This window comes from Folsomia candida, unplaced genomic scaffold (genome assembly GCF_002217175.1).
Source record: "Folsomia candida strain VU population unplaced genomic scaffold, ASM221717v1 Fcan01_Sc001, whole genome shotgun sequence".
Classification (NCBI taxonomy): Eukaryota; Metazoa; Arthropoda; class Collembola; order Entomobryomorpha; family Isotomidae; genus Folsomia; species Folsomia candida.
Window position 1 is genome coordinate 2,910,296 of NW_019091193.1, and position 23,164 is coordinate 2,933,459.

At 39.4% G+C, this 23,164-nt stretch overlaps 4 protein-coding genes and 1 long non-coding RNA gene across 6 annotated transcripts; 2 read left to right on the top strand and 3 right to left on the bottom strand.

Annotated features, from left to right (window-relative positions):
• The first annotated feature begins 422 nt into the window (after positions 1-422).
• Positions 423-4,024, top strand: LOC110846028 (protein suppressor of hairy wing). The gene is made up of 8 exons (XM_022092668.2): positions 423-553; positions 695-811; positions 898-997; positions 1,339-1,433; positions 1,503-1,982; positions 2,048-2,076; positions 2,152-2,409; positions 2,558-4,024. The coding sequence occupies exons 2-8, from the start codon at positions 724-726 to the stop codon at positions 3,341-3,343; spliced, it is 1,836 nt and encodes a 611-aa protein (XP_021948360.2). The 5' UTR covers positions 423-553; positions 695-723; the 3' UTR covers positions 3,344-4,024.
• LOC110846115 lies at positions 3,964-11,068 on the bottom strand. The gene is made up of 13 exons (XM_035853059.1): positions 10,883-11,068; positions 10,729-10,793; positions 10,545-10,655; positions 10,215-10,433; positions 9,957-10,142; positions 9,514-9,858; positions 7,627-9,402; positions 6,747-7,556; positions 6,171-6,662; positions 5,958-6,110; positions 5,020-5,880; positions 4,687-4,905; positions 3,964-4,607 (listed from the first exon to the last, which is right to left on the bottom strand). Exons 2-13 carry the CDS (start codon positions 10,783-10,785, stop codon positions 4,056-4,058), a joined length of 5,781 nt encoding a protein of 1,926 aa, XP_035708952.1. The 5' UTR covers positions 10,786-10,793; positions 10,883-11,068; the 3' UTR covers positions 3,964-4,055.
• Positions 11,069-11,395: 327 nt separating this feature from the next.
• On the bottom strand, positions 11,396-15,161 carry LOC110841614 (BTB/POZ domain-containing protein 6-B). 2 transcript variants are annotated; one of them, XM_035846499.1, is made up of 6 exons: positions 14,981-15,161; positions 13,354-13,434; positions 13,004-13,274; positions 12,031-12,596; positions 11,801-11,943; positions 11,396-11,727 (listed from the first exon to the last, which is right to left on the bottom strand). In XM_035846499.1, the coding sequence occupies exons 2-6, from the start codon at positions 13,381-13,383 to the stop codon at positions 11,643-11,645; spliced, it is 1,095 nt and encodes a 364-aa protein (XP_035702392.1). In that variant the 5' UTR covers positions 13,384-13,434; positions 14,981-15,161; the 3' UTR covers positions 11,396-11,642. The 2 variants fall into 2 exon arrangements, with proteins under 2 accessions (XP_035702392.1, XP_021942990.1); XM_022087298.2 differs by lacking the exon at positions 14,981-15,161 and adding an exon at positions 13,746-14,733.
• A 4,007-nt stretch (positions 15,162-19,168) lies between these two features.
• On the top strand, positions 19,169-20,179 carry LOC110841643. The gene is made up of 3 exons (XR_002547241.2): positions 19,169-19,304; positions 19,400-19,514; positions 19,842-20,179. It is a non-coding gene; the product is annotated as an uncharacterized LOC110841643 (long non-coding RNA).
• Positions 20,180-20,549: 370 nt separating this feature from the next.
• Positions 20,550-22,951, bottom strand: LOC110863576 (regucalcin). Its single transcript, XM_022112922.2, has 5 exons — positions 22,714-22,951; positions 22,117-22,323; positions 21,596-21,811; positions 21,418-21,530; positions 20,550-20,920 (listed from the first exon to the last, which is right to left on the bottom strand). Exons 1-5 carry the CDS (start codon positions 22,883-22,885, stop codon positions 20,678-20,680), a joined length of 951 nt encoding a protein of 316 aa, XP_021968614.1. The 5' UTR covers positions 22,886-22,951; the 3' UTR covers positions 20,550-20,677.
• Positions 22,952-23,164: the final 213 nt, after the last annotated feature.

The window sequence follows — 23,164 nt, forward strand, 5'->3', positions numbered from 1 at the left end:
AGCAGATATATTTTGTAATCTTAACCGTAAGAAGAATTGTTTAGTAAATTTTACATGCATATTTCTATTATGCGTTGTTTTGTTAAAATTTTAACTAGTATGAGTGATAAATTATTAACTTGTATTTATAATTTAATATTTTGCATGCAAATTTATAGGTAATTTACTTGCTAACTGATAAAATGCATCATAATTCCATATTATTGCTAAACTTGCTAAATCTTAAAATCTGCTTGCCCACATTCTTTGCCTGCTACATATATTGCACCCCTACCTGAGAGACCTGAGAGTTTAAATTTGTATGGTTTTCATGTTATACGTATTGCAAAATGTGCCAATAATTACTTGTAATTTTAATTAATCTAATTTAAAAATTATGTGTGTAGATAGTAGATACCTTTCGTCTCAAAAAATCTCACCGCAAAAACGCAGCGCGAAAGGTTTTTATCTCATTTTACTTTTTCATCAAGACACCTGATTTTCATCAATTCACAATTTTCTCAAAAATCAACCCCAATCATAGGAAATAATCGGATTGCGACAGGTTTTGAAGGTACGTCGTAGGTTATTTATTTTAAAATTTAAGCTAGCCAATCTCATTATGGTTTGGTTTGGAACTTTGTTTTGATTGGTTAGTTAAAACATAAAGTTAACTAAAAACAAGGTAGAACTTACAAAAAATAATATATTTTAGGAAATACGCTTGAATATTTTTGGATAAAAATGGGCCGCATAAGTAAGCGTAAGATGGTTCAGCGAATGAGATTGTTGGCCAACTGTAAGCCAAAGACTAAGAAGGCCGTTGAAATTGGTTAGTGTTTGCCACAGTTAATCAATTAACTTATAAATTTATGCCACTTTATTCCTGGTGGTTGACTTTCATCGTTTCTGTGACAGATATTGCACCACTTGACGCCACGTCTCCGTTATCTACTAAATTATTTTCCGATACTACCAACAACCCCTCTGGTCGAAGGGTCGAGTTGGTTGATTCAAGGTATGAAACAGGAATCAAAGAAGGTTTTGTCTCAAAATTTATGAAGCTAACGCAACGATAATATGTACAAACCCCACATTCTAAAAAGTCTAAAATCTAACATAACATATTAGGTTTTGGATTACAATCATCATTATTATTTAACATAGTACCGGCATTATTGAATACTACTACGACAACAATCAAGTTAATTTATCTTCTAGTCTGACTAGACTAGTCAAATTATGAATAAATTAGACATTAACTAACTGCATTACATTTAAGAGTATAGTAATTAAAATAGAGAATTCTGTAAGATAATAAAGATAATATATTTAATGAAATTATGTTGATTATTTTAGAATCGAAATGCCTTACTCTAAGCTTAAGAAGATCCAGCTGCAGAAAATTGAGGCTTTGGCCATGGTGAACCGAAAGAAAACGAGTCTTTTGAAAGGTACCACAACCTCAGCAAAAATGCCTATTGCACAAAATAAGTGATAATAATCTAATTTAACTTATCCAGTTTCAGCTGCGCCACTGCACTCTTGCATTTTGTGTTGCACCCCTACTCGCAAAACTTATGAAATAGTTGATGGCAAGAAATTCATAGCTGCGAAAGGCATCCGAATTCTATTTCTGTTACACAAATTACTACAATTTCCACCCGACCGGTGTGCCGACTTGGAGACGAGATACGGTCATCCGACGGAGTGGGTTGTTCTGTGTGACACTTGCGACGCCATGGTGGCTGAAGGGAAGGATTTATCCGAGAAGATGGATCATATTTGTGCCCAGATTCGCCAACTTCAAGCTCAGATTGACCAATATAACACAAGCTTTGAGACACATCGCGAACAGTTTGACCAACTGGAATTTACTGTGAAAAATCAGATCATACAAGTTAAAGAGGAGGTGAGAGAGGAAGAGGAAGTAAACGGTCAGGGAGACCAAGGCAAGATTATTGACGGCATTGCTAAAGAAGTGCGTGCTTATATGGCTCAAGGTATGTATTAAGCTTAATTATAATAATATTAATTGATTTTAGTTAAAGTTTGTAATGTTTTCTAGGCGAGGGTGGGTTTGTATTTGGTGAAACGGTGAGTGAATGATTAAACTGATAAGGAAAGGGGATAATAATTTCTAAAATTTTGGGTATACATGTTGTTTGACAGGGTGGAGAAGAAACAGAAGTCGATTTTGGTATGATTAAGGTCGAAGAGAGTGAAAAGATGGATAGTTACCCTATTCTAGATTTTGAAGATGCTCTTCTCGGAGTGGAAATTAGTCCCGATGCGGGTAATGATTCTGAACATGGCGACGATCCGCTTAGAATGGAATCAGATCTGGATTATCAGAGGGATAAAGATGAAGATTGGGCAATTCACAAGAAAAAAAGTACAAAGTCAAAAACACTTGGTGCCGAGAAAACGGTAATGACAGAATTAAATACAAAATTTGAGGCAAGCTCGTCTATATACAGAGAATTAATAAATACAAATTACTACAGACAACCTAAATATTTCGACCACGATGCCTTAAACCAGAAATGAATCAGTATTTTATCGTTTTAAATTTTAGACTCCATCAAAACACGTAGAAGCCACACCTCCACCCCCCACAGAACAAACTCAATCTCACTCCCCACAACTCCACATCCCTTCCTGGACCTGGCCCGACTTTGTCAAATGGCGCACTGATCTCCTTCGTAATATCGACGAGGCAAAATCCTCCAACTTGGGAACAAAGGTCCCCACGCTGGCCTGGTTGGCAGAAAAGTACGCAATTTCCAACTTCCCCTGCCCTAACTGTGTCAAAGTTTTCTTCACCTTTGAAGGCTGGTCGCATCACGTTACACCCTGCGAAGAACGGAGTCGCCGACCCGGATACAAATGCTCCCACTGTCTTTTTAACTTCCGCTACTCGCAATCATTGGAGGAACACTTACGAAAACAACACGTCCCAAAGGAGCACTTAACGTGTACTGGATGTAATGAAACTTACGTCTGTTTGACGTCCTTTAATCTCCACGTTTCCGAAGTGAAAGCCTGTCTCGAAAAAGCCCTCCCGTGCAAGACATGCCTCCGGCAGGGTTCTAATTATTTCCCGACACGAGAAGCTCTAGAAGTCCATGAAAATGCGAGGCATCTACCAGATCATTTACTGCCGTACGCATGTGACCAATGTTCCAAACGATTTAGTAGCGAGCAGGTAATGAAGGGACATATGGTCGCGCTTCACGGTCCTGAGGAAGATCTCGTCGCTGTGTGTGAAATCTGTGGCGCTAAATTGAAAGGAGCGGTTAGGCTAAGGCAGCATATTGCGAATGTGCATAAATGCAGAGAACCCGGAGAGATTCATTTGTGATGTGTGCGGAAAAGGGTTAATTTCGAACACTAAGTTAAATATACACAAACAAATTCATATTCGACCTGAAGACGCGCAACATTTGTGCTCCGAATGCGGCAAGACGTTTCGACTGAGGGAGTATTTGAAAATTCATATGAGGTCGCATGACCCCGAGAGGCGGGGACAGTATAAGGGGAGGCCGAGAGGCTGTCCGGAGAGGAAGGGAGCGGCTGGGGCGAAAATTGGGCGACCACCGGTGAATGAGAAGAAGGGAGATGATGAACAAGAATCAAGAGATGAGGAATTGGATAATGCATAACATAAATAGACTAGTGTAGAAGCCCGTCAATTGACGTGCAAAATAGGCCCGTGGATAAGCCCGTTACCCCAACATTAGTGAAGTTAGCCTCTCCTGTTCTCTCTGCAGAGCGAAGAGAGAAAAGGCGAGGCTAACTTCTCAACTCAGCCACCGACCCAGCCAGCAGCGATACACTCGCCTGCTTTATATAGTTTAGATATTTATCTATGATAAGAATGTAGGGAACAATGACTTCCATAAATTTTTAATTACTATTATTTATGGAAAATGAATGTGTTTATTTTGTATGTTTTTTTATATTTCATGTCACTTCACCAAATTTGGAATCACGAATCCATTTATTTATTGTTAAAATAAAAACGGTTTTGTATTCAAGAAAATTTAAATGAACTTTTGTAATTTGATTTCTAATTATGTGTAATTAATGCGATTTGTAGCATCACACCGTTCTAGCCCGATACGAATAAATCTACCTTCTAACAAATCTAACGCTCTTGTAGAGGCTTCAGGATTTGATATTCCCTCACGCCGTTTCCTGCTCTTGTTCGGATTAATGAACAATGTTTTCAGCGAGACTTGATCATCTTCGTCATCGTCGTCAGAGTCGCCCACGTGAGAAAATTCAGATTCATCCAATGAAGAAGAATCGTCAATGTAATACACGGACGATTTGGTGGTACGACGAGATCGATTGCTACTTCGTGCAGATCGACGGCGTGACTTTCTATTGTTATCTTCGTCGTCACTTGATCCGACGAAGGATTGTTCGTCGTCATCTTCATCCTCGGATTCCTGTCCTTCATCGCTTTCACTGCCTTCCTCCTCGTATCTGGCAACCCTGGTTCTTTTCCTATTTCCGGTCGAGGAAGAAGTCTTGACGTATATTTTCTGCAGAATATCCAATAGCTCGAACACAGAGCTGACTTGAGTCCTGGCCTTGCTCGTTTTTTCGATATCGTACCTCTAATAAATACATGTATTTATATGTATATAAATTGTAAAATCAGATCTAAATATACCGATTGGTTAATTAATTAGTTACTTTATTAATGGGCACGTCGTGATATTTCCACATATGCCACTTCTTCCTCTTTTGACTAATCTGGAGGCCACAGTGGTCACAAAAGGAGGTGAAGTGGATAGGAAAATGCTTCCCCGTAATGTGTGACTTTAGTCCGTCCTCCGTCGAAAAATCCTGCGTACAAATATTGCAGAGGAAACGTTTTCCATTTTTCAGACCCTCCTCGGCAATGTTCACCGTCTACAAAACAAAATTCGGAAATTAGATTTAATTAAGCTCAGAAAAAAACGTAAAAAGATTTACAGAAATTCATAAATCAAGTTCAAAAACTAGCATAGGTATGTAATTTCCAACCTCAATCTTTGCTGGATCGAAATTAACCTCAGGATGATATTTTTGCACATGTCGCTTCATCTGAGGCATGTTCGTTATGGTTTTCGGACACGCCGGACACTTAAACCTCTTCATTCCCTCCTCGCTGTGAGCCGTTATCATGTGACCCCTCAAAGAGTGGGCGTACTGGAAGGTGGTATTGCACTGAGGACACATCACCCTCGTGAAGGCGTTGTTTTTGTGCACTTCTTGGATGTGAGTGACGACGAATTCTTTGCTCTTGTAGTTTTTCATGCATACTTTACAAGTATAAATAGTCACAGATTTTCCGCTATGCTCGACTTCCGTGGCGTGTATCAACGATTCCAAAATTTCTGGGGTTATGACCTTCTTGCCGGGATTGTGTTCGTCTTTGACATGTTTTAACCGCCTCTCACGGGTGATGAAGATACTCGGACAGTGAGGACAGGACCAGATGCCTTCTGCGTGGAAGGAGTGGTAGTGATGAAACTGGGAAGCGGTGAAGACTTTCGGGCACCCGGGACAAGAAATGGGGGGATCATCGGGATCATGCAACGTTGTATCATCTACTATTCCACTGGCGGAAGGGATGACGAGAGCGTCGAGGGGGATGGAATGGACAGCATTCATGTGTAGAATCAGCATCGCCTTGCTAGTAAACATTCTTTGACAGATTTGGCAGTAGCGTTTCATGACTTGGTCGTAGACGAGGTGGACCTGATGGAAGGAGTGAGATGTCGTAAAGTGGCAAAGTTGACAGAGGGAGGAAGAAGTGGATGGCACGGTGGGGGTGGCATGTTTGGTGAGGATGTGCGGCTCCTCTTCGTGGGTGTGATTAGATGTCGATGGGAGAATCGAAACCTGTCAAAATATACAGAAATTGAGAAATTATAAGTCAATGATATTAAGGTCAAATTAATCTTTTGAAAATTGGTAACCTTCTCTTTGACTAGTTCCACATATTTAGCCAAATTATGATCCTCGAAGCAGTGCTTTCTCAACCGGGCCAAAGTTAGGAACGATTTTGCACAGAGTTCGCATTTGTAAGGTTCCGCACAGTGATACATTTCCGGCTCCATCGCTTTCGATACCTGGTAAAAAGAGAGGTTAATCCAGTCCATTACATCCATTAATTAATTAATTATCTTTACCGGCGGCTCATTAGGATGGCATTGTTCTGTATGATCCACCAACTCAGAACCCGACTTGAACTCTTTCCTACACCAGAAGCAAGTCCGGCTCGAATCACATTCTTCAGGCTGTGAATTTTCTGCTCTCTCCTCATCAGCGATAAGTCTGTGACCTTTATTGACATGACTTTGCAGCCATTCAAGTGACGAAAATTCAGACAGACACGTAGCACACTTATGGACGTTTAAACTCGAAATGTTAAGCGGAGCTTCACTTTTCGAGTTTTCGACCCCCGGATGGTCATGAGGATGAAAGAGCGCGATATGATCATCCAGCTGGTCCCTTCTCCTCAACAAGACGCCACAATGCTCACAGCCCCATCGTAAATGATCATGCGTCGACATGTAGTGGTTGATGAGGGTGGAGAAGGACTTGAAATCGTGGTCACATTCAAGGCACACAAAGAGAGATGAACGACTCGTTGTGCCGCGTGAGTCCAGGGTCAAGTACCACTAGAAAGTCAAATTAAGGATCAAATATTAAACAAAGTTCTGCTATCTAAAATAATAACCTTAAATAATAATTAATTAACCAACCTGTTTCGCCGCCTGTGCCTGGATGCCTGCATGCTTCCTCTTAAAATGGTTTGATAAACTGATCCTCCCGAACTGTAAGTTATTGCATTTGAGATCAACCTGCCTCCCAACGCGAGCGCTGAACGGGCACACGCATGTTACTTCATTTTTGACCCAGTGGTTCGAATACAAATGTTCAGCGAGACGTGACCTGTCAGTGTATACGAAATCGCAGATGGGACAGGGAAACTTTGAATTCAAATTGTAGTTCCGTCTCGGCTTCTTTTCTTTCTTTTTCGATTTCTTATCCGTCGCCTTCTTCTTTTCCACTTCCTGTTCGGGATGTTTCTTTTTCAAATGTGATTTGAAAGCGGACTCTTCGCTGAACACTTTATCACAGTGAGGACATTTTGGACATAAATTTGCCACATTTTCTGGGAGTTTCGTCTCCAGCATCTTCTGCACTGAGCGTTCCAATGGACAAAGTGCTTCAGGCGGGAGTGGTTCCACTGGTGGTGGAACCACTCCAAGAGTAGCTCTTCGTGCCTTGCTCTCCTTCCTGGCACGATTCCCCCAGAAGTCAGTATTCGGAGGGTGAATTCGACGGCAGCGTTTGAGCGAATCCTTAACCAACTTGTTGGACCGAGATTTATTACTCGACCCACGTGGACGGCCCGGTTTTCGTTTGGTCTTTTTGGGTTGGGATGAGCTGTGGGAAGCATACGTATCAGCAGCGTTCCGATAAGTGATGTTAGATGACCAGTCGGTTGTGTTAATGGTGGACAAGTGTTGCTGATAACTGCCAGATATCGAGGGGTACGACGAATTAATCTGAAAAGTGTAAAGTACAATATTTAAATTTAATTAATTATACAAATTATTAGTTAAGTTAAATGTTTACCTGTTCTTGGTGATAACCATGTTGTGGTGTTGATAAGGGTACCCATCCATCAACTTGGACTTGTCCCAATTCATATCGAGCCGGACTTGCTGCCCCCATACAGTGCTGATGAATGTTATGTTGCAGCTGCTGCTGTTGCTGGACGTACTGGTTTTGACTGAGGTAGTTATCTTCATCCTGCGATGGAGGAGAGTACGAGCCGGCGTTAGGCGTCCAGTCGTTGTCACTATCGTTGTCGTTGTCGACATGATATCGACTTTGCCTTTGTGGGGGAAAACACGTGGGGAGAAAACTTGCAGTTTGTTTCGTATTTGGCGTCCTCTTCTTTCTCGACGGAACTGACATCATCGCCATAGATGGCGACGGACTTTTCTTCCTCCGTCGTCGCCTCTGCCCTTTTATAGCCCTGTTCGCCTCCTTGAGCTGTTTTTTAAACGCTCTCTCCCTCATTTTCGCTTCCCATGCGAGCGCACCAGCCACCCGTTCGGCGTCAAATTTAGCGCGATCTTCCTCCGAAATAACGCCGCCACCACGCTTCTTCGCTTTCCATTCTTTGCGACGCAAATTCTCTGTAAATCTGGCTACCAAAGTGAGCTCGCTGTATTTCCTGGCTCTCCGTGTCATGTAGAATCGTCTATCTTCCAAATGTTTGAGAACAATCGATCCAAATTCTCCCAGAAAAGTGTGAAATTCTTTAAAGTTTGTGGTCGCCGAGGATTCCACTACTTGAAGTGCTGACGACGACGTGTTATAACTGATCTTACTTGTTTTCGTCAAAGTGAGAAATCTTCCCAACATTTTACGATATTTAATTATTTCTTCTTTCATTTTAACTCTGATCGATTCCGCAGCCGATGCCCAATATTGGATAACAACTTGATGATCTGGGTGCGTCAATGTGTTGGAGAATTCGGTCGGATTCTGGGTGGCGACGAGTCTAACGTGAATTTCGTACTCTTTCTTCTCCATGCGGCATCGTATTCGGGTGACTTCGGCGTGGCGTACCTTTTTCTCTTCCGGCGTGAGCGGGATGGAGGATTTCGCCATTGGCATTGATGTCTTGTCGCCCTTGGTCGCCTGCTTACTTTGTGGTTCGTTATCTTTGAGTCGAGCAGCGATCCGGGCGCTCCTCTCGGTGAGAGATTCCTTGCTATAAAATTCTCTCTTTTGACTAAGCCAGACTTCTGCTTGTTTGATAAGCTCCTTCTTTTCAAGGATGACCTGGTCAATGAGGCTTTGGCGCTCAATGTCGATCAAGTCACGGCTTTCGGTGTCTTCCGGTCTCTCCTCCATCCAACGGGCGCGGCATAATTCGAGCTGTGATTCGAGTTGGGTGGCGCGTTCTTGTTTTCTGATATTGTGGATTCGATTCTTTGGCTGGAATCCTGAGCGGGAATTGTTCAAGCCGTCGTTGTCATCGTCAGCGGCAGAGACAGCGTTGGCGATCCATTCTTGCATCTCTTCGTCGTCTTGGGTGTCGACGGGTTCTGGTTTAATCATGACAATTTCGAGAGAGTTGCAGCCTGAGCCAGTACTAGAATTGATGTGCTCCTCATTATTATGGGCTTGGTTGCTGCTATGGGCATAATCATCAGCAGGATTATTTGAAGTTTGACTTTGAACCGGGGTTAGGGGTCGTTCCAGGGATGGAACACAAGGGCCCAATTCCAGCTCGACGGCTTCTGATATGAGAACCCATCGAATTTGTTCGAACTCTAACTGGAGCTTATGGATGAGCATCTCCTTGAAGAGCCAATCCTCTCCGACCTCGGGTGACTGGAAGACAAGATGTCAAATTAAATGGAAACTTGACGTATTTTCGTAGTTTATAAAGTGAAGTAATTCAGAAATACTTATCAGTCATTTCAAAACTAATTTACTTCTCACCACGTCGTCCAAATTTTGGGGTCGATTCTTCTTCCACTTTTTACTGCTAGGGTCCCACTTTTTCTCAGTCTCAGTGGTAATGAGGCGGTCAACCTCATGGCGAATGGAACGAACTACTTTCTCTCGGGGAGTGTAAGAGACCACAGGGGGCTGAGAAGTAGAGGGACCAACTACATCCGGTGGATGTGTTCCTGATTCGTTATCCTGCTGACCCAAATTTTGCATACTTTTCTGCAGAGCTCTCTTCTTCTTGACCCTCTCACGGTCCTTTCGCCGCCTATAATCGGCCCACGTTTCGCCAGGAATCGAGTCAAGATCCGGTCCATCATAAGCCAGAGTTTCCTCCTGGCAATAAAAGCAATGCAAACAAATTAAACAATTATTGTTTGAATGTGTATAGTCAGGAGAAAGTTCATAATGTGAAAGTAATTGATTTGACTGACCTCTTGTCTCTTAATTCTCTTCCTGATGGCTTCAAGTTTCAACTTTTTCGCACTGACGGGCCGTTTTCGTCCAAGATTTGTTCTACTGTCGATACTGGAACCAGATTTCGATCTAGTTGACCTTCTCCGGCGCTTTCTTGGTGCTGTGTTTGCGGCATGAGCAAATTCATCTGAATAATTCCCGTCCTATGGAGCAAGTAACAATTGAAACGTATTTGCATACAGCTACAATATAAATTAGGAAAATATATAAATTACGTCGTCAGGAGTGTACTCGGCGGCATTGTCCTCTTCACGCTCTGATTTTAGCAATTTTGCTAATGCTAATGGATTTCGCAAGATTGTAGATTTGTCATCGTTGTCACTTGCTTGACTTCCTTCTCCCACATCGTCCTCGGTATCGTCATCCCTCTCAATCTTGATGTGCTTCACACGTCCTGATGAAGGTCTTATTCGAGACGAAGGTGTCGCGGTTGCCTAAAATTATGAGAAGGTTTTTAATTATGTGTCTATAATTATGGTTTATAATTATGAAGAATTATAAATATTTTGGGCAAGAAATGAAAAGCTTTACAATTCGTCCCTCACCTTTTTCTCACTGCGACTTTGTCTCTTCCGTTCCCGTTCCAGTCTTCGGCGACGATCCGCCTTGGTTTCGCCTGGCAGAGCATCGTCCTCCGTCGCAAACTCGTGCTCCTCCTGTAATTATAATTAAGTACAATTAAGTTTCGAATTTATTGGGACAAATTATTACTCTTAACGTTTGACTTACCCGTTGTCTCTGCGCCTTTTTCAGCTCCGCCTGCGACTTGGCTAGCTTTGGAGGCATGATGACCACTAGAAATATACGTTCGTTTGATTATGTTACTAATCCTCCAAGTATTAAGATCAATTGAATTCAAAGTAATACAAATTTAAGTTCTCACCTAATTTTGACGTTTGTATTTCAGAATTGCATCTTTCCCACCACGGACAAATGCTTAAAGTTAATTGCAAATTAGTTAATGCTACCCACGGACTAGGTATTAATTACACATCAAAATTTCAAATCTTCAAACTTTGACAATTTCACAGGAAAATCAAATGTACAGAAATAAATATTATTGTGTGAAAAGTCGAACTATTGGATTCCGCTCAAGTTTCTCCTCGTTGCCCCAAAACTTTGTTCATCTCGCTTTCTCTGTTTCATGAATTTGGCATGAAATGTGCAATTTTTGTACATATTGTAAAGTAATTAATGGCTAATCCACTAATTAATTAGTCAAATTATATGTATAGCCAAATGAACTTATGATTTTTATTCGACAGAACAAAATATGCTAAAACTTACGGTTTCTCCAATTAAGGTATCAATTTTGGAAGTCTATCCGTTGCACGATTCAACGTATTCTGTACCCTGATACTCATGTAAATTTGTGCATTTATGGCTTCGGCATGGATTTTATTTTCCATTTATACATATTGATTTATTACCAAGTTAAGGAATAATTTAAAAAAATGTATAAAAATACTAATATTTCCATTTATGGCTTAAGTACTTATATGCACATTGATACTGTCTTTTGTTTGTTATCACTAAAAGTTTTATTGATAACAGGGACATGAAAGACGGAAGGAGGATCAAATAACAAAACTCTAAATTTCTACACAATGTCAAAGTAAAAATAAGTAAGAACGTAAGGAAAATCACATTTTTGTCAAAAATTCAGTATAACGAGGACGCTTCGGAGGATGTGAAGAACGACAAAGCTGAAGCAATTTTTCCGGATCGCTAGAAAATTAGAAACTTGTTACACACTTGTTACATTCTGTACATGTAAACTTATTTATAATTGGAATCATACCTCTTCATAAAATTTTCAATCTCCTCCTTCGCACCAGTCATATCATACAATTCGGTAAGATTCAAGAGCTCGAAGCAATTTTCCCATGAGACCAGAGTCGGGAGCAGCTTGCCGCACATTTCCATCAAGGACATGATTTGATACTAGAAAAATAATAAAAGACTTATGTAACTAAACACGACGTTTATAGTTATAGTATTTAATTATTAGTATTATCTCTTTATCCTCACCTTATTGGCTGCGTTGACAATCTCTTCATAAAATTCGCTCCATTTTTCATCCAGTTCTCCAGTGTAGAGAAATTTCAACAAGATTTTGACCCCGTCGCCCCCAATGTCGTCCAGTTTGACGACACCTTCAACCTTCTCCTTCATTTCGGAGGCGAACATGGCTGCAAAAACGGTGCTCTGCATGGATAGGATCAGCCTGTGTGCAGTAACGCGTTGGTCATCCCTAGTCTCAAAGGTCACATCGGACCGATCCCCGCTTTCCAGCATGGCGAGTATGACCTTCTTATGACGCTGGACACTTTTTTCGCGCTCCATCTCCAAAGTAGTAGATGACGAGGAAAGAATTCCATTAGCCGTAAAGGTGGGCTTGCCAAAAACCCGAACGTTAATGATCAGCTTTAACGTGTCTCTGCCAAGTGTTTTACAAATCGAGGGGAGTGTAAAAACGCCTGATGGATAGTTCTGCATCCGCATCCATGGAGCATTCAAGTTTTTCTCTTTATAGTAGCCTAAAAAATCATCACATTGGATAGCCCAGGTTGGGGCGAAGTAGTGGATGTCCATTTCTACGCAAAAATGTGTTAATTCGTAAAGTTATCTATCTTGTCGCCACCCAACTAAATGAGGGTATTCATTATTTAATCGTATCCTTAGTATTCTTCGTATCGTAAAATAACTTACGACGCTTACGAGATTGTGTAAGCGTCGTAAGATTTTGTCATCGAAAATCACGTTACTACGCTTACGATTTTCACGGTTGGCCCCTTGTTTTATCTCCGTAAACTATTTTACGATACTAAGGACACGAAGAAATAATGACTACCCTCAATGTTTCTTTTGTGATTCTCAATATGAGAGGGAGGGCTGTGTGTTCCAACTTTCGCCACATGTTAATAAGGAGTTGCAACCCGTTACAAGGGGGAGGGAGTGGTAAAAAATCACCCATTTATGTATTTTATGAACGTTTCCTTACTGTATTCAAATTTGCTTCGAGGTCCATTGTCCACGATGACTTCGAGGGTGACGGGAACCTGGTCCGTGCCATTGTATTCGACCAATTGGAAGCATAGCGTTGTGCACGATAGAGCGGAATTTCGTGCAAAGTAGAGTCTCCATTTTGAAGGTACGCCGAGGCTGGAGCCGGCCGTGAAGAGGAAAGCGTGCGTGTCCAGGAAATTCTTATCATTTGAGAGGAAGTTGAAGTTGTCGATATTCCAGACAAATTCGTGCGCCTCGGTGTCTACCTGAAAATAAATAAATATGTATGCACTAATCAGCAAGTGTGGGAGGAAAGAGTCGAAAATTTGGCAAAAAATTGCTTACGTGAGAATTGGCTGTCAGAGTCGGCGACATGAGAAGGCAGACGGCTTACTAACGTGGATTTCAAATAGGAGTAGAAGGAAACTATCATGATATGAAATAAAACATTTGAAAATTCATGTTAATCATTAAATATCAAATATTGATGTATTTATAACGTGTAATGTGAAATTATAATTCAATTTGATGCAAATTCTTTTAAAGCGGAATTGGTTTTTGATTTAAGGAAACTTCCTAAAAATTTGAGTTGAATTTGACTTAAAAGTACGTCTCTGAACACATACATACATAGACGTGATATCATTATATGAATTAATACTTATCGTAAAATTAGCAAGTCTTAACATCAGTATTAATTAAACCAAGTAAGTAAATGACTTTTTTAAAGTTCTCACCTTTGTTCAACTTCTTATTTAAAGATATTTATAAGTAAGTTGGCATTAGAATGTGAGAATCTCTCCAAAAGTTTTTAAAATAGATCTTAACTAGTTACGCATTAATTAAGTGCACACCAAAATTTGTATCCGTTAAATTTTTACAATAAATGAAATACAAAAAAATGAAGTGTGAGTGAAAGTATTTTTTGTTGTTTTGGTTGGGAGAAAGCGAATTCGCTCTTCCATACACCATACAGGGTCAGGCGCTTAAAATATAACGATTTTGTCGTTGAATAACCCCGGAACGGTATGTCGTAGCGGGTCAAAATTTTGAACAGAGGAGCATGTTATCCTCAGATAGGTGTGTGCAAAAATTCAACCCTCTACTTTCAAAAATGCCTCCCCCACAGCCGCCAGAAGTCGAGACAGTCATAAAAACTCTTTCCAAACTTAAGTCCTCGTACAGCCGAATAACAAAATATCTTAAAAGTGAAGAGAAAACGGTTTCGAAATCTAGAATTAATAAGGTATTGAAAAATATAGGTGAAAGGCGAGAAATTTTGAGTTAAGGGCAACCACCACCCCCTAAAAGAAGACAAAAAAAGTGCGAATTCCGACCGTGCTTAGGAAAAGTGACCTCTTGACCTCAAAAGACACTCCACCGACCCAAAGGGAAATTTTACGTAAGGTTGGGGTGTCTAAGCGTTGAGTGAAAAGAGAAATTAAGATTTTGAAAAAACGACTTCGTCGGAAAACTCGTGTGCATCAGCTGACCGAAAAGCAAGAAACAAATCGCGCCCGTATTCACAAAAAAAATTATTTGAATTTTCTGTCAAGGAATCAGAGTGAGTTATTAGTAACATTTGACGAAGCAATAATTTCTCAACAAGTTACTAATTAGGTTCGAAGAGCTTACTACACGACTAATGTCGGAAAAAATTCACGCAAGTTAGTGCTTCCGCGTGAGGAGAACTTTTGTAAACAGTTTATGGTGGTGGGTGCAATGTCGGGTCGTGGTGTCCTCCCACTTATCAAAGTCCCGCAAAAAGTGAACGTATCTGTAAAGTATGATGTGGACCGTGTATTGCAACCACTTTTAGAATGACATTTTCCTAAATTGTACAGTAAAAAAATAAATAAGATAATGTTTCATGCAGACGCAGCGTCTTCCAAGACGGCAAAGTAGCCGCAAGATTATGCAAAGGACCTTGAAGCTAGATTTGAGATAAAAATCACTTCGAATAGTGAAATACCTGTACAATACGCTGATGTAAGTCAAATGGACTTCTTTGAGTTCGGATACTCGAAAATTAAAATTTTTGTGCGGAGACCGAATTTTTTAGACGGAGTTTGGAAAGAGTTAAAATGACTGTTTTGACTTCTGGCGGCTGTGGGGGAGACATTTTTGAAAGTAGAGAGTTGAATTTTTGCACACACGTACTTGAGAATAACATGCTCCTCTGTTCAAAATTTTGACCCGCTACGACAAACCGTTCCGGGGTTATTCAAGGCCAAAATCGTTATATTTTAGGCGCCTGACCCTACTGTATTTTCTCAACTTTGTTCATCTAGCTTGGTCCACTATCCATGAATTTTTTGCATGCAACTTGCATGGAAAGTTTCATCCGAAGCATGAAAATTTTCTGAATGATGGTTTCCGATTGTGATTCTATTTCTGGAATTTTGGTGATATGTATTAGTGTCGAATTAAATATGTAATGACTTATTCTTTTTGGAAGTTATTTTATTATTAAGTACATAAATATTTCTCAAAAGTTGGAAATCTACTAAACAAAATGTCTAAAATTTGCATGTCACAATTAGAAACAGTGACATAGGTAATTAGTGGCAAAGATTTACGACTTGTATGAATTTTATCCGTGTAGATATATACATCAACTTAAATGATCCGTTATATTACATCGTTGCTTCATAACAACAACTCTATTACGCCCACATTTTAAAGTTAGCAGACCCTCCACTCCAAAAATAAGGCAAGTAATACCCACAAAAAATAAACAAATCAAGCAAAACAATTTCAGATTTTCTAGCCCTACTTTTTCTTCGACTTCTAAAATATTTAACCCAATTTTCGCATTAACAATTCTCCCGTAATGGACCCCCATCGGTGTATTGGTCTCGTAGAAAGCGACTCTATTTAGTAAGATAAATTCCCAATGTGTAGTCTCCCACTTTTGAAAAATTCCTGCCTCAACGAGACGAGCTAACCCCCTAGAAAAAATTACAGAGAAGAAATTCTTCCTCACAAACCAAGGCGAGCGGCTCGTGAAGAACGAAATTGCCGAATTCTTAACAGCGATAAAGCCGCCTTTGACATTAATTAGAGCGTCAAAAACGAACAAATCTGACGCCATGTTTACTATGGCAAACTTCTCGGAAACACTAATTATTTCGTGTGCCATATTTTCTATGGCGCCATTTTCTGTAATGTTTTTCACCACGGCGAACATGTCAGCGGTGATAAAAGTGATTTTGTCGTCAAGCTTTTGCAGAATGTTGCGGAAGGGGTGGGCTTTTTTGAAGTCGACGAGCAAATCACTAATTACGAAGTCTTTCACGATGAAAGAATCCGTGATTTCTCCAGTGTCGAAATTTCTCTGTCGAATTATCGAGGTCGTCAGGATAGGGTGATCCTCTACGGAGGCGAGGTCTCCCCAATCGGAGGGTGTTTCTGGGAGCAGACTTGCAGTCAAGTATGAGCAAAGGCTACCTTTGTAAAGTTCGTCAAGTTGGAAGGACATCATTAACAGGGTGACGAAGACAAGGCGGTATTTAGTCTCAGTTACTAAAATGCGTGCACTAGGTAAATTCACTTCGTCGAGTAAAAGCATTAAACAGGACCACCAGATCGATAAGAACTTTCCGATACTCAATGTTTTTTTCGACTGCATCACAAACATAAGCAGTGTCGCGACCGTAGTACCACCTAGCGTTAAGATCCACGTGAGAAGATCGAACGGCATGAGTAATCCTAGACTGTTGAATCCTCCCGGTTTCACGAATACTTGGAATTCAACAAAGTCATATGTTGTCGCAACATTTATCCACTCATACCGCCTGCTAGAATATTTTATCCAAGCGGTGTATACATATTCACTTAACACAATTCCGTCTAAAACAGCGCCTACTGCTATTTTATGGTTTTCATGTTGACTTGGTTGAACAGCTGTATAGTTGTAATGGGAGGAAAGCGTCGATATGACACAGGGTCCGGTAGGGGTGTCGAGTAAGAACGGGTAGGAGAAACAGCTGGTATCAGCTGATAATGCAATGGACTGGTGATGAACCGACATTTCGCCAAGATTCGATTGGAAATTGAACCAAACAGCTGATAAGTCGAGGAGATCGTTAGTTTGCAAGGGGTGAAAGTTGACCGATCCGCCGGAATAGTATTGAAACAGGATTAGTGACGATTGGGTATCCGAATTTGGAGGATATTGTATCCAAATAAGCTTAGAAGTATAACGCTGTAAGTCAAAGATTTTGTTAAAAAGTTCGAAAACTGGTTGGGGCTCGGGTAAAATAGGAAAACAATATAATCCGGCGTTTCCTTTAGGGCCGACATTGAACTGAATATGGTTAACAAAATTGAATTCATCTCATTTTCTGGGGTGAACCGAGTGTCAATTATGGAAATGTAGTTTGGTACTCGAACAGAGGAATGGGACGTCATGTTGAACGTGGAGTTGACAAGGTAGTAAATTTCGTGGGCGAAATTTATGGTAGCATTGGCTATAAAATATTTACTTTTATGGAACTCGGTAGGACTTATGTTTTCGATTTGGACAGGATTTTGGGGATGATTTTGGTTGATAAGGTTTGCAACTGTGGGTGAATTTATGGTCGGGTCGAATAAAAGTTGGACAGTGAGGGTCTCAAATTGATTTAAAAATGCGGAGAGAGAAAGTGTACTTGATTTTTGTATGAACACCATGAAAATTGTCGCGGTATGAAATATTCTTAGAATATGCATCTTGAAAATGCGATGAATTTATGTTTCTGTTAAAAACACGAATTAAATATGTATTTATAAATATATTTATTTGCACAGCAATGAGTTATACTCTTAGAAATGCATATCCGCAAATATGCGTGTACCGTAAATATGTAAATAGATGTGTATGTATATGCATACACACCAATATTCACATACATAGAGGGAATTTGTATGCGTATAAATGCACATATTTATGTAAGTGTAAATATGTATGTATACCAACTACGTACATATTTATGTACTTTCATAGCCATGTAGGACTGATAATAATCATAGTTTATGTATGTATGTATACAGACGGAAACCAATTAATCGGGTTGTTGTTCAAATTCCCAAATTTCCTGTTCCCTTAATGTGTAATGATTAATCTTCACATGAATGACATAAATGCATATGTATGAAAAACCTATTGGAATTGTTTCTTAAGGGAAATAAACATATTTCGGAAGCAACTCTTTACAATTACTTATTCACACTGACACATATGTTTACATAAATACATTTATATTTATATAAATAAATTGACAATAGCATATGAAATGAAGTGAGAGAAAGACGAGAATGGTTCTGGTTCTGGTTTTTATTGCACGTGTCAGTTCTGTACGAGTACAGATAATACGTTACTCTATATATGTATGTACATGCATAATATGCATGTACATATAGTACAGATGTACTACGAATGTACGTATCAGTAAAGTACGAATGTACTGTACATATACATGCAAGATTGATAGTGTGACATGTTTCAACATAAATTTCATATACATAGATATAGTATTTACATATGTATGAAGGCACATGCATGCTTAAATACCGATTTGCACTTACATACACAATAATCATTTATTTAGCAAAGGCCAAGCCACCCAAGAAAATTATCAATCTTAAAATGACTTCAACGATCATTATGAATATGTATATACTTATTTTATATCCTACTTTATTAAAAAAAGTCATACATTTGTAGAAATTATTTACGTCTCTAGCAACTTCAATTCAATTCATCCACTTCTCTGTTCCAGAATCGGGTGTCAAGTTGAGTTCTTGTAGATACATAAATGTCGGAGTTCAATGATAAATTTTGTCTCATTAAGACCGTGCATAAGGAATGCTATCGATTTGATGGGGGAGTATTCAGAGTCAAGGCATCAATTCTTTCAGATGTTACCTTGGTCATCTTATTGGTCAAAATCCTCCTAAAATAGGTCACATTCTTTACGCATGGTTCCTTCATCTTCTGAGATTGACATTTCTTCACGTTGCATGAACCCTGAGATCAAATTTGTATGGCTCAATTCTTGCGAATGTATGTACAATTTATACTTAGAAACAAATTTTGCGGTCCGTAAAAGTCGTGACATTTACGTAAGATGACAAATGTCGTAAGTCGCTTATATAATCGGGACAACGTTGATATGATTATGTATTTATGTAATGCGGAATAAAAATCTGTGTATCATTTCATTCGTCCAGTAACGAAATCATTCACTACCGACTAGCGACTTGTTTCCCGAGCTGGAAATTTGCTACAGGATTTTGGCCCATATTTTGCTATAGTAAGAAATTTGAAAAATTTGAACTTCAAACTTTGAAATACTAAGTTGCATGTTTTGAAAAATAATGGTTTTGTAAATATGCATTTTTTAAATAGGTTTTGTGGAAATTTTGTGCATACGCCATGGCTCAAAATTTTGGAAAGAGGTTGCTGCAAATACTTTTAGCACTTTTTGTGCTGGCAGTTTTCGTCCAAGATGTGGTCGGACAAGGTGCGTAATTAGTATGCACATCCAAATAATTTGCACGTGCTGATACAGATAATCATGAATCCGAATGATAACTCATGCTTTGATTGCATGTTTTATGGGGAAATTTGTGTGACCGAATTCACTTTATCAGGAATTAATGGAGTACACATGTACTATCTTTTGATAAGAAGCGAGTCGAACATGTTACCAATTATGTTAATGTACTTTGGTTATGTTAATTCGATCCAAATTCGAATTTGTTTTCTTGAACGAATAAATTTCTGAATTTAGTAAATAATCTGAGTGCGATACAAATGCGTTCGCAAAATTAAAGTTTACATATTTCAGGCACCCAGGACCAAAATTGTCAACAGAGTGACACCATCCTTGAAGGGACGTTTTGCACTGATTCAGCCTGTGCTATTGCCGAGGTTCCTCTAGGATCTGGTTGGTGCGAAGATGGACTTCATTGCTGCTACTCGTAGAAAGTAAAACTTCTAAAACTCTTACTTATTGAATATCCAAAACAAGATTAGAATTATGCTAAAATTATTTATTAAAATTAAAGGACTGTCAATTAAATAATGTTTAAATAGCAAGGATTTGGTTTGGTTAACTATAAAAAATGGGGTTGTTATCATTTGTTCTAATTAAGCTAAAAAATAAAATTGAAAAGTAAGCTGAAATGTTATGAAGAAGAATTTATTTTAAAAATTTACAAAAATAAAGTTGTCATATCTTTTATTTTATTAATTGACCGGAGTCTTTACCTCTTGGTCTTGAGAATTCAGTCTTTGTTTATGGGTTTCTAATTATGTATGCAATATGTAAAGGGTGACCCAAGTGTATCTTCCGACTTTTTCCTGCTTCTTTGCAGATATTTCGTCCAATGAATTGGAAGAATGATTCATACTCAAATTTCTAACGTTTGTACATATGGGTAAGTATTGGAACATACGCCACATAATAACCTGTTAGGAAGAAAAGGCGACTTAAATAAGTAGAGTTTTCATAAACAATACGGTGAACTAAACAAGAAATATTCAAGCTCATAAATAGGTACTCAAAGTTTTATTTTTGTCCGATTTAGAGTGAAGTGATAAATAAAAAAAATGGTTGGTTTGTGTGATATGCTGATGTGTGAACATTTTTAATTGCAAATATTTATTTTATCTACTTAATTACTAAATTATTCCTGCATAACTAACTCCACCACTTAAGCCTCTAGCCCCTACGTTAACGGCTTGGTAAAGTTGTCCCGCACCAAGTCCAAAGTCTTCCAATTTATCGTTCGGCATAAATGCGCCCGCCGTCGTGATGTACAATGTGTCCAAATTTGTCCCCCCAAAGGTGACAGAGGTCACACGATTTGCGTACATTTCTACGAGACCAATCTGTTTGCCGACTCTAGGGTCGATTTGTACCACCTAAAAAATATGGGAGGATTTATAACTTAAAAATAGTGAATTTACTGGATATGACAATTTTTGCAGTTAATTATTGCATTATAATTGCAATTATAATACAAGCAATGCAATAATCTATGGGTGTACTATACATTGCAATTATAATACTGCAATGAATTGCCAATTCTGTGCAGTTTTTTATGCAAAGTTGAGTTCTTTTGAAGTAATTATTGCCACACTCAAAATTAATTCGTAACAAAATTGTCAGTGACACTTTGTCACCAATAATTTTTCGTTATAAATGAGGCTCTTCCACGTAGGTTACAATTCCGAGTTTGGTACCGAATAATTTGCTATACCGAAACCAAAATTTATTACCACAAACTTGTTACAATTTCTCAAAGAATTTAACTTTTACCGAAATTATTACCCTGAATTTCGTTACAAATCGTGACTCATGACATGACTATGTAAATGAAATCGGTAACAATTTTGTCACCAACTTTGCGCATCCTTACCCCTTGTCCGCCAAACATGGCCACCCAAACATTCCCATTTGTATCAATCGTCATCCCATCGGCCAGTCCGAGTGTTCCTGCCGACCTGAAGTTGTATGCCGTACGACGATTGCCTACCGTAAGGTGTGCAAGATAGTGAGAATCCTACCATCAAACTAAAAAGTATAGACATCCATACTTAAAGTCCCGCTTTCCAAATTAAAATCGTACGCGTCCAACCGTCCAGAATTAGAATCAATGTAATACATGACGGAATTGTCAGGTGACCATGTCAGGCCGTTGGCGATGTCGATCTGGCCAAAGTGCACTTCCGGTAAGACACCCTCGAAACTATAGAGCGACCCCTTTTTTAACCGCACTTTCCCCGTCTTTACGTCAAATTCACCCATGGATCCTGGAAATTAGGTGGAAAATACGTATCTTAGGAAGGCATAAGTATAAAATTATGAAATCCAGGGGTTAAAATCGGTGACATGCTTTACGTGTAATTTTAACTCACAATACTCAAAGCTTTATTGGTAATCCGCTCAGTTTCTTGACAAATAAATGTCCGCACATGCGAAAAATTCAGTGACTTTTGAACACTAAAAATTTATCGACATGTTGTATGCACATTTGTCAACGCGGCGATGCGATGTGCGTGAGGAATACAAAAATCTGGATTGAAATTGGTTTGCACACCAATTATTTTTGTATTACCTGCCCAAAGCCTTCCGTGGGCGTCACATTTGCCATCGTTTAACCTGTTGGTTGGAAGTTCATCGTCGACAGTGTGGAGAAGTTTAGCTTCACTGGGGGTGGTCGAAAGGCCATCCCAGTCGATCAGTTGGACCGTTCTTCCTGCAGCGACGATGTATTTATTACGCTCTCTGGCGACGGGAACGACGACGGAGATGTCTTCGGCGTCTGAGTGTACATAAAATGATGAAAGGTATAAAAAAAATCAGGCATTTTACAGATTTTATGTTACCCGTTTCTAACTTGCGCCAATGTTGTACATAGTTTAACTAAGGCGCAAGTCGTCAACGAAGCGATTTTCGTTTTCAACTTGTACAGATAAAAGTCCGCTAATTTCAGAAGTCTCGATAGGGAAAATTGGGGGTACTCGCGACAAGGTGTTAAATCGGAATTAAGTAATTCGCATATGTATTTACTTCGAAACAAAAATATGCAAATTTTCCTAGTAAATGTGGGAACGAAATTGTTTCGAATTAAACAATTTTGCAACATCACGTACTTAAATTTCTTAAGGTATATCAGTAAACTGACAAATTTACTCATTTTCAAATTTCTCACCAATTTCCACCTTGTAGCATTCCTCCTCTTTTGGAAGGTAGCGGAAAACGGAGTGGTGGACAACATCTACGTAGAAGAGCTCTTCTCTGTCGGCGTCCCAATGGGGCCCTTCAGCCAGGCCGGTTTCGCATGGGATGCTTCCCAAGGCTATGGAAACCTTGGCCTGGCTCATTTATTAAAATTTTAAGTTTTCGAGAATTGTTGTTATCAGCTGATGGATGTTACCGACTAGGCAGCTGAGTGCAGTCTGTTGTCAATTTGTCGTTTTATACGATGGGCACATGGGTGTGAATACCTAAATGTAAGGGGGTATACGTGTAATGTTGTTACTGATAAGGCCCGGTGGATTACCCACACACCTGTATGGGCAGGATGTGCTAATGGCTTATGTATTGTATGTCTGAAGTGTGTGGTTATTTATTATTATTAATAATACATTATCTCAAGGTTT

Coding starts and splice junctions, on each gene's coding strand:
- LOC110846028 (XM_022092668.2), top strand. CDS start 724: ATGGGCCGCATAAGTAAGCGTAAGATGGTTCAGCGAATGAGATTGTTG. Junction 812..897: donor TAAGAAGGCCGTTGAAATTG/GTTAGTGTTTGC, acceptor TTTCTGTGACAG/ATATTGCACCACTTGACGCC. Junction 1,983..2,047: donor GCGTGCTTATATGGCTCAAG/GTATGTATTAAG, acceptor AATGTTTTCTAG/GCGAGGGTGGGTTTGTATTT.
- LOC110846115 (XM_035853059.1), bottom strand. CDS start 10,785: ATGCCTCCAAAGCTAGCCAAGTCGCAGGCGGAGCTGAAAAAGGCGCAG. Junction 9,403..9,513: donor CCCAAAATTTGGACGACGTG/GTGAGAAGTAAA, acceptor CTTGTCTTCCAG/TCACCCGAGGTCGGAGAGGA. Junction 4,906..5,019: donor TCGATCCAGCAAAGATTGAG/GTTGGAAATTAC, acceptor TTTGTTTTGTAG/ACGGTGAACATTGCCGAGGA.
- LOC110841614 (XM_035846499.1), bottom strand. CDS start 13,383: ATGTCGCCGACTCTGACAGCCAATTCTCAC. Junction 13,275..13,353: donor CTCTGACAGCCAATTCTCAC/GTAAGCAATTTT, acceptor ATTTATTTTCAG/GTAGACACCGAGGCGCACGA. Junction 12,597..13,003: donor TCGAAGCAAATTTGAATACA/GTAAGGAAACGT, acceptor ATTTTTGCGTAG/AAATGGACATCCACTACTTC.
- LOC110863576 (XM_022112922.2), bottom strand. CDS start 22,885: ATGAGCCAGGCCAAGGTTTCCATAGCCTTGGGAAGCATCCCATGCGAA. Junction 22,324..22,713: donor ATGCTACAAGGTGGAAATTG/GTGAGAAATTTG, acceptor ATGTACACTCAG/ACGCCGAAGACATCTCCGTC. Junction 21,531..21,595: donor TTTGGAAAGCGGGACTTTAA/GTATGGATGTCT, acceptor ACCTTACGGTAG/GCAATCGTCGTACGGCATAC.